The sequence below is a fragment of the Sinocyclocheilus anshuiensis genome, unplaced genomic scaffold (assembly GCF_001515605.1).
Source record: "Sinocyclocheilus anshuiensis isolate Anshui unplaced genomic scaffold, SAMN03320099.WGS_v1.1 scaffold1346, whole genome shotgun sequence".
In the NCBI taxonomy this organism is placed as follows: Eukaryota; Metazoa; Chordata; class Actinopteri; order Cypriniformes; family Cyprinidae; genus Sinocyclocheilus; species Sinocyclocheilus anshuiensis.
This window is the reverse complement of record NW_015555726.1, coordinates 1,803,252-1,813,145: the sequence shown is the minus strand read 5'-3', so window position 1 is coordinate 1,813,145 and position 9,894 is coordinate 1,803,252. Positions and strand designations below refer to the sequence as shown.

General features: G+C 34.2%; 1 protein-coding gene and 1 pseudogene across 1 annotated transcript in view; one reads left to right on the top strand and one right to left on the bottom strand.

The window, feature by feature from the left end:
- Positions 1 to 1,859: 1,859 nt before the first annotated feature.
- On the top strand, positions 1,860 to 7,735 carry LOC107672650 (translation initiation factor IF-2, mitochondrial-like; annotated as a pseudogene).
- Positions 7,736 to 8,623: 888 nt separating this feature from the next.
- Positions 8,624 to 9,894, bottom strand: part of LOC107672676 (ubiquitin-40S ribosomal protein S27a) — a 5,318-nt gene continuing 4,047 nt past the window's right edge. The window contains exons 3-6 of the mRNA XM_016465977.1: positions 9,394 to 9,448; positions 9,233 to 9,318; positions 9,003 to 9,134; positions 8,624 to 8,875 (exon numbers count right to left, since the gene is read on the bottom strand). Of these exons, the coding sequence (XP_016321463.1) occupies positions 8,726 to 8,875; positions 9,003 to 9,134; positions 9,233 to 9,318; positions 9,394 to 9,448 (423 nt within the window). The 3' untranslated portion in view covers positions 8,624 to 8,725. The remainder of the gene's footprint in view (positions 8,876 to 9,002; positions 9,135 to 9,232; positions 9,319 to 9,393; positions 9,449 to 9,894) is intronic.

Genomic DNA, 9,894 nt, shown 5'->3' with positions numbered 1-9,894 from the left:
TTTTTTCTTTCAAATTACTTGAATGAAGGTTAAATCTAAAAAAAATAATAATAATACGTGTCCCTCTGAGCATGTAGCATCAAAACTGTCGTGGTTCATTTGTTCTGACTACTGTATATTACAGTCATTTTCCCTTTTTGCAGTATAGTAGAGCATAGTTGCTTATTTTTAGCTGAAATGCACCTTGCGTTTGTTAAAAACCAGTAAATATCTCAAGAGTACCTGTGTATCTTGCTTACTTTTATAATGTCTTCTCATGTTTGTTGTGCTGGTTTGTGCTCATGCTTCCTACATTTGTAAGCAGGTTTGAAATATAAATAAAAAGACTATGATTTTTGATTAATAATAATAAAGCTTCACTATGAGACAGTGTGGTTTTTGGTTACTTTGGTGGCTCAGAAAGATATTCATTTTTTTATTTTATTTTTTTTTTCTGACATAGGAAACATTTGAACACTAAAAGGTAAAGGTATTAATAAAACGGTAATTAATACCGTATTAATTTAAAATATGAATTGTATCTGAAATACAAATAGAAATCCACCCCAGGAATTAACAATGTTTTTCATCACTAAGCGCAAACAACTGTCATTGGTTCATCCTGAACAGGGCTGAGAAAAGTAACAGGTACCACGCGCTTTGGTACCGGTTTTACACACATTTTCAAACAATTTGAAAAAGAATGTTTCATAAAATAACAATAATACGGAAGAAAGCAAGTAAAAAGTACATAATAAAGTATGTTTGCACAAACAAGACATTTGTGTTTGTGAAGCTTCCAGTAGGCTACACAGAAGAAAAGATACAACTAGACAAATTACGCATGTGCACAACAGACAATATAGACAAAATAAGCATGTACATAAGGTTAGTTAAAGATAAAAGTATAAATAGTGTATTGGGTATTTATTATTACACTCTAAAAAATGCTGGGTTGTTTCAACCCAATGTTGGGTCAAATATGGACTAACCCAACAGTTGGGTTAGTCCATATTTGACCCAACACTGGGTTGAAACAACCCAGCATTTTTTAGAGTGTAGTAGCAGTATTAGTATTAGTAGTATCCAAATATTTCTGAGCATGTTAATTTTACTTATTCAATTTCTAAATGACAATGTTTGTGGTTTTGTCAGATGGAGTTCAGATATTATTTGCTTAAGTTGATATTTTCTTCACACCTCTGCTTTCAAAGTCTGCATACTGAATGAATTCAGCGGTGACTGTATTGAGTTCACCTTCTCTTATTTAGCAAGTAGAAAACGTCACATGAAGGGAAATAATCATGCTGTTAATCTGCCTTGAGCTACTGTCAAATAATGTCAGCTTTACAGATGTATGAAAAGATACAAAAAGTGCTTTGGTATTACCGTGTGCCTTATGACATTTTATTTATGACATTTATCACGGTAATACCATTTATTTGAACACGTACTGTGATAATACCACGTCTTTTTTCATGTACTATGGTAATACCATGGTGTTCTTTGAGTTGGCTGGAGTACCATGTAATTACAATGACACATGGATACAGTAATCATTCAGCGCCATTGCATTTATCAAACTACCATGGTATTACCATTTGATACCATCACTGTACCATGGTATCACAGTACATAGTTACTAATCATCTTTAGCAATAGGTTAATTTGTGTCAAATCATAACATTTCCATAAAACAAGCTATTTAAATATTGATATTCATGATACCTCTCAACTGTAATGTTAAAGTAATTAGTCTTTTAAGATGTACTGTATGTGTGTTGATTGTCCTGGATTAATGCAATATTTGCACATTGTCTTTATATAAACTTCTTCTCTCTTTTTTATAAAAGCTTAATTTTTTTATTATGAATGAAGCAATGAAGCTGATAGCAGCCTTGATTGGCAGGACTGCGTTGTCCTGTTGGCATCAAGGGAGCCCACATCTTCCTCTACCTGCCTGGGCCCCTGGACCTCCGTACACCTGTCCGCAGATCCGACACCTGGCTGCAAAACAGGTCAGTCTCAAAATGTCGAACCCTTCACTAATGCTCATCAGAAGGGTCACAACATTTCAATGCAGATGACAAGATTAATTCAAGATTGCACAAACCAGATTGTTTGGATGCCTTGTGTGTGTGTGCCGAGCAGAAGGTGTTGTGTTTGTCCTGCTGTAGAATAAGGGCAATTGAAAGGTCAGAAGATCAACGCCAAACCAGTGAAACTAGAGAAACCGCAGAAGCAGGAGGTGGAGATCAAACAGAGGATGACTGTGTCAGAACTCGCCAAGGCCATGAATAAAGACATTGGTGAGTGTTATGATGATATGGACCATTTTTTTTATGTTTTTGAAAGAAGACTCTTATGCTCACCAAGGCTGCATTCATTTGAAAAAAAAAAAGATTGAAAATGGTAGTCATGTGAAAAATTTTATTGCAATTTAAAATAACTGTTTTCAATTTTAATATATTTTAAAATGTAATTTATTCCTGTGATCAAAGCTAAATTTTCAGCATCATTACTCCAGTTTTCCGTGTCACATTATCCTTCAGAAATCAATATAATATGCTGATCTGATGCTCAAGAAACATTTCTTATTATCATCAATATCGAAAACAGTGCTGCTTAATATTTTGTGGAAACTGCAATGCATTTTTTTTCAGGATTCTTTGATGAATATAAAGTTCAAAAGAACAGCGTTTATTTAACATAAAAATATTTTCGAACACTGTTAATGCTTTTACTGTCACTTTTGATCAGTTTAATCCATCCGTGCTGAATAAAATTAATTTCTTTAAAAAGGGGTCATATGATGCTGCTAAAAAGAACATTATTTTGTGTATTTGGTGTAATGAAATGTGTTTATGCGGTTTAAGGTTAAAAAAACACATTATTTTCCACATACTGTACATTATTGTTTCTCCTCTATGCTCCGCCTTTCTGAAACGCGTCGATTTTTACAAAGATTTTTTTTTTAAATCTTACAGGCCCCAAATGGTCATAACAGTAGTGTATATGTGTATTATTCCCCCTCTTTAGATCACGTCTATGAGGCCATGCTCAACGCAGATGTCGATCTGGACGAGCTGGAGCCTGACACAGTGCTGGAGGAGAAATGGATAAAAGAAGCAGTAAAGAGATCGGGAATGAAACACAAATGGGCCAAACTGGTAGAAACCAAAGTCAGAGAAAACAAAGATATCCAGAGACAGTGAGGAGGATTTTAGTATAGTTTTATATATGTATATTTTGTCCCTTTCTGTAATTTCTGTTTGAATTATTGTCAGACGTCCCCCAGATCCCGCTCAGTTAGTTCCTCGAGCTCCAGTGGTGACCGTCATGGGTCATGTAGTAGACCATGGGAAGACCACCCTGCTGGACAGTCTGAGGAAGAGTCAGATCGCTGCTCAGGAGGCGGGGGGCATCACGTAACACATCGGAGCGTTTCGGGGTACTGAACTCACATATCAGCGCCATTTACAATATTTGATTATCCTCAGAAGACCCAGTGTGACAGAATTGCAGAATATTGTTTGTATGAAGCAATTAAAAAGTTCCTCATTTTCACTAAATATGGGTGAAATCTAAATGTAACAGTAGCTAACACTTTGCATTTTATCAAAACAACAGTGGATATAACTGTCAAAGCTTGATAAAGTCACACAAAATGACACTAACACATGGCACTGACACAGTTCTCAACACTTTTGGAACAAATTTATCGATTTATATACATCACAAATAGTTACAGTATTTGGTATCTAATCATATTTTTAAGTTTTATTTCTATATGTCTAGTGTTGGGAAAAGGCTTAAATGCAATGAAATTCTGAACATACATACATTAGAGACCATTTTTATAAGTGTAGCAAAAATGCAACACTGGAGCCTATTGAATTAATGATACAAAAATATTTTTTTCTGTTTTCTGTGCTGTTTCGTTATTATTTTGTCCCATTAATATAACAATGAATATTTTTTTTTATTAAGTGTTATTAAAATTACTACTTGATATGAATATGATATTGACATATATTAATATTGATATGAATATTTATTGCAGTATTTAAATGGTCTGAAAATTTCATGACTCTATCCTCCATGTCTGAAATATATTATGCATTTGCATTTGTAGCTAAATTGTGTTGTGAATTCAAAATATTCACTTTTTGTATCAAAAATAAATAAACATACCCCAATGCAAATTTTGATTTTTATAACCCATGGTCACCTAAAAACATGTTGAAGGGTGAAAAAAATAATACATCAAGAATATGAAAGCTTGGGTCTCTGAGGGTAACTTAAGACAAATAGTAGTTTTCTTGAAAACAAGCAATCATTTCTGTCTGTTTTTGGCATCGTAAGTGCTAAGTAAAGCAATTTTGTGATGAAATGAGTCTGTCTCCTGTTCAGTTCAGCTGCCCTCAGGTGAGAAGATCACTTTTCTGGACACACCCGGTCATGCAGCGTTTTCTGCGTTAAAGGTACAGCAGTCCCGCCTAATATTTAGACTCTTATGCCTCTCTTAAAAAATGGTATTGGATAACATCAATAGTCACATAATAGCAAATAATATCAAACCAACCAGCATGGTGAATAACTAATTTCACATTTTCAAGCCATTTTTGCTAGCAGACTAACCAGAAGTAGAAATAATATTAATAATGCTAAAAAAAAATTAAATTGAGGAAATACATTTGACATGAAAAGTGTGTTTGTGCTCTATCTCTATAAAATACATGCTTGTGATGTATTTTAGCATCTAATACAACGACACTCTTAAAAATATTTTTTTTTTGCCATGGATTAGGTTTTCAAATATTTTTGGATTTCGTCACCTTGGAATTATAAGGTTCTATCTGACATTTTTGTCAAAACTGAGTTATTCACATACTTATTTTGTGACAACTTATTTACATTATGTGATGTGTTCTATCTATAAAGTATATGGAATGCAAAACAATTTGAAGCTCAATATCTCAAAACCACTAAGAACGCAGATTTCTCTGCAGGGGGACAATTTATTAGAGCTGGCTGAAGCCACGGTGACACTGGCAGAGGTCCTGGAGCTGAAGGGCGACCCCACAGGCCTGTTGGAGGGGACGGTCATCGAGAGCCGCACAGACAAATGCAAAGGGTGAGTGTAAACGAGACATCCCTACAGTGTCAGAGATTCATAAGGACTACACTTGATATTAGATCATAAGAGTCTTCCCATCAGCTGTTATATTTCCACAGGCCGGTTACCACAGCCATCATCCAGCGCGGGACTCTGCGGAAGGGCTGTACGCTGGTGGCAGGAAAGTGCTGGGCTAAAGTACGCTTCATGTTTGATGAGTATAATCAGGCCATGGGTGAGGCCGGACCCAGCATCCCTGTGGAGATCGTGGGTTGGAAAAATCTTCCCTCTGCTGGTGAGGAGATCCTGGAGGTGGAATCAGAGGTATCTTATAAGCTTGTGCTTTTAGAGAGCCATATTATACACTTTGTAGCATTTTTTATGATATATGTTATACACTACTAGTCAAATGTTTGAAATCAGTAAGATTTTTAAATGTTTTTGAAAATTCTCTTACGCTCACCATGGAAATTTGTATAATGAATAAAACTGTTCTAGTTGCAGGCTCTAAAATGTTTTGAAGAGTAGAAATTGCTATTTGTGAGTAAAATAATAATAAAAAAGCTAAATGTTTTTGAAAATTCTCTTACGCTCACCAAGGCTGCACTTATTTGATCAAAAATACAGTAATATTGTGAAATATTATTACTATGTAAAATAGCTATTTTCTGTTTGATTCTAATATATTTTAAATGTCATTTATTCCTGATGCAAAGCTTTTTGCAAATGCAAATTTTCAGCATCATTACTCCAGTCTTCGGTGTCACATCATCTTTCAGAAATCATTCTAATATGCTGATTTCAAGAAACATTTCTCATTATCAATGTTAAAAACAGTTGTGCTGCTTAATTCTTGTGGAAGCTGAGATACATTTTTTTCAGGATTCTTTGATGAATAGAAAGTTTAAAAAACGGAATTTATTTGAAATAGGAATCTGTTATAACATTATGAATTTTTTTAGTGTCACTTTTGATCAATTTAATGCTCCTTGCTGAATAAAAGTATTAATTTATTTTTTTTAATTTTTTTTTAAATCTTACTTACCCCAAACTCTTGAACAGCAACGTTTCAGTTTCTACAAAAATATTAAGCAGCAAAAAACATTTTTTAGCATTGGTTATTAATAAGAAATGTTTTTTGAGCAGCAAATCTGAATGATTTTAAAATATATTCAAACTGAAATTTTAAATTGTAATAATATTTCACAGTATTGCCGTTTGTACCAATACATTTTACCAACAATTTGTATCAAATAAGTGGATATATGATGAAATTTTAGTGTTATTTCTAGACTTGGAAAAAATAATGGAAATTAATAAAATCTTAAAAAGTCATGGAAATTTGTATAATGAATAAAATTGTTCTAGTTGCAGGCTCTAAAATGTTTTAAAGAGTAGAAATTGCTATTTGTGAGTAAAATAATAATAAAAAAGCAATCACGAAGGACTGGAAAAGTCATAAATTAGACTTTAGTAGTTATAGAAAACTGGAAATATATTAGTAATAAAAAATAAATACATTCTGAATAACATTCAGTTATTGAAACTTATAGAGTCATGGAATTTAATTATTTATATTTATATTTTTTATGATATTGCCACTCTGTAAATTTCAGTTCCTGTAAGTATGAAAATTTGAGCAGCTTTGTAATTACAGCAGAAATAGCTTAAGGACTTTCAAATATCCTTGATAGCAGGGAACCTTGAAGTCAAAAAGGGTTGACAACCACTGATTTACAGCCCTTAAATGAACAGCTATTGTTTTCATTTTTCATTTTCATTTCATTTCTCTCTTTTTCCCCCCTCATTGTTCAGGCACCATATACAGGTTCAATGTCGCTGCAAATAAATCGGTTCAGCAGATGGCTGCAAAGAAGGGAATTCCCTTAAGATTACACAGAGTCATCTACAAACTCATAGATGAACTCAAAGATGACCTGAGCAGCAAACTGTCCCCGACCACAGAGGAAAATATAATTGGTGAGTTTAACTTTAATATTGTTGATTTTAAACTCTATTTGTTCTATTAAAGGTTGATAATTTAGCTTCACCAGTCATGCTTCCCTTCCCAGGCCTAGATATAATATATACAGACTTTCCTGCAGTAAAACATAAACATAGTAAAATGTGTTAAATGGAGCTGAGGCCAACTGGACAAAAAGATGAAATTCAGACTTATTCGAGGGAGAAATATTCTCCGGGAAGGTAAGCCAGTGCTGATAAATGCTACAATTGTGCAGCTTGGGTGTTTTTCTGTGTTAAATGCATGCTCTTGTAATGTTTTTTCATGTATTTGTATTCTCCTTCAGGATCCGTGACAACACTGAAACATCTGAAGGATGAAGTTCTGGCAGTAAAGACAAGCATGGAATGTGGCCTTTCTCTAGATAACGAAGAACTTGAATACAAACCTGGGGATGAAATTATTTGTTACAGTGAATCCGAGACCAAACAGAAAATATCCTGGGATCCGGGATTTTAACGGACTGCATTTGGCACATCAGTATACTATGCTATGTAGTATACATGCACATTTATAAAACAAAATTGGCTATAGCACAGCTACACCATCACCAACAGATAATTAAAAAAAAAAAAAAAACAGTAAAATTTCATTGTCTTCATTTTGACTCTAGATATCAGGACTGAAATAAGTGTACATAATGTATCTTATAACGTAAATAAAACAAGGAAGTTTAACAATTAAAAAAAAAAAGTTCTTTGAAAAGTGTCATGATTTTCATCCTACTTCATGTATATTTCATAACTTTAAACTGATTTCGCACAAACTAGTTTCCGTAATACATTAAGCAGTACAATAAATATATATTTAAAAATGAATGTCAAGATGGAAATTCAATTCCTGGGATACGGGGCAAAAAACACCATACACACATCATCTTTAAGGTAGGTAGGGAAGGTATAAAAGTTGAGAGCTAAAAATCAAGATATAAGCCAACATCATCTTTCTTATTTTAGTGTGTTCCCTCAACAGCTGTCATTTATAAGAACTAGGGTTCCCAAACTTGGAAAACCTGGATTTATGAAAAATTAAAGTGTGATTTCTAGAACTGAAAAACTCAATTGTACAAGTTACAAAAATGTATGAAATCTCAAGTCATGGGCATTGTATAACGAATATAATTTTTTCTAGTTATGTCAAGCTAAAATATTTAATTGGGTAGAAAAATCTACTTCTGAAGGGGAAAAACCGTCACAAATGACTAGAAAATGAATCAGTTAGAAATTCTACATTCATTGGTAATTAAAAAGTCTAAACCCTGAAGAACTCGTCAGCTTTAAAAACATATACATACCTTAAATATATGTATTTTTATTTTAAAAATAAGAACTCCTAAAATAGACTTTGTATTCCGCATGTCCTGTTATCAAGAATCATAAGTGTTTTTTATTTTTACATGATCACTTACCATTGATAATTTTATCCAACTTATCACTTTAGCATAATAATTTGAATGCCTAATAAATTTAAAACCCCAAAAAGTGAAATTAAGACTCAAGAGATGAATTTTTGAATGTGGCAGGCCACAACTTTATTTACAAAGTACAAACTCCAGAACAGACGATCTCCTGCGTTACACAAGAGCATGTCGTCAGGACCGTACTTCACTTGTCCTCTGGTTTGTTGAAGCAGTAAGTCAGGCAGCACTTTCCGCAGTAATGACGGTCAAAGTGGCTGGCCATGAACACCCCGGCTCCACACTCATCTGCTGGACACTCGCGGCGCAGCCGGTGGATCTTGCCGTTCTCATCAACCTGAGGATCAAGACAGACATCGTAAAATCATACCGGTGCCTCCCAAAGCTGAATACAGAACACATGCAGCTGGCTAAAAAAAAAAAAGAAAGAGTATAGCAGATGAATGGCACTGATTGTAACTGACCTTGTAATATTTCAGCACAGCGAGCTTGACTTTCTTTCTCTTGTGCTTGTTCTTCTTAGGGGTGGTGTAGGACTTCTTCTTCCTCTTCTTAGCACCACCACGCAGTCTCAGCACTAGATGAAGTGTGGACTCCTGGATGAACGATCACAATGAAGTTAGTTGAAGTATATTATACGATTGGAAAAGCAAGAAAGCTTAAATTCTGTATGACTGTACCATTATTCACTGACCTTCTGAATGTTGTAGTCGGAGAGGGTGCGTCCGTCCTCCAGCTGTTTACCAGCAAAGATCAGCCTCTGCTGATCAGGAGGGATTCCTGCATTCAACATGCTACAGTCAGTATTTTGTCATAATGTGTGCAATGCTGCTAAAAAAAAAACTGACAACTTACCTTCCTTGTCTTGAATCTTAGCCTTGACATTTTCAATGGTATCAGAGGGCTCAACCTAGAACACATTAAGGCTAGTTGAGATTCGTCTTAAATAACAGTAAGCTGCACTTAAACCAATAGCTATTTAATCACTTCAAATGTATAGAAGACCAATGGCAATTGTTACATTTTTATTTAAAGTTTCTAATATTTTTAGTGTTTTTTTTTTTTCTCTTTTGTGTAACGTTTTGATGCTTTTGAATTTAATCTAATATCTATTTTATCTGTAGGTTGGTAGTTAACAAACGGCAAATACTTACACTGTAATTGGCACCAACAATTTATTAATATAGCTGTGAATTGAGAGGCTGTAGTTAGTGCTGGGCGGTATACCGGTTCATACCAAATACCAGTTTTTATTTTTGTTATATTAATTTTGAAAATACCGCAATACCGGTGTATGTCGCTTAAACAACGTTCGGAACGCAACACTGTTTGAAAGGGGTGTTGCACTGTGGTGAG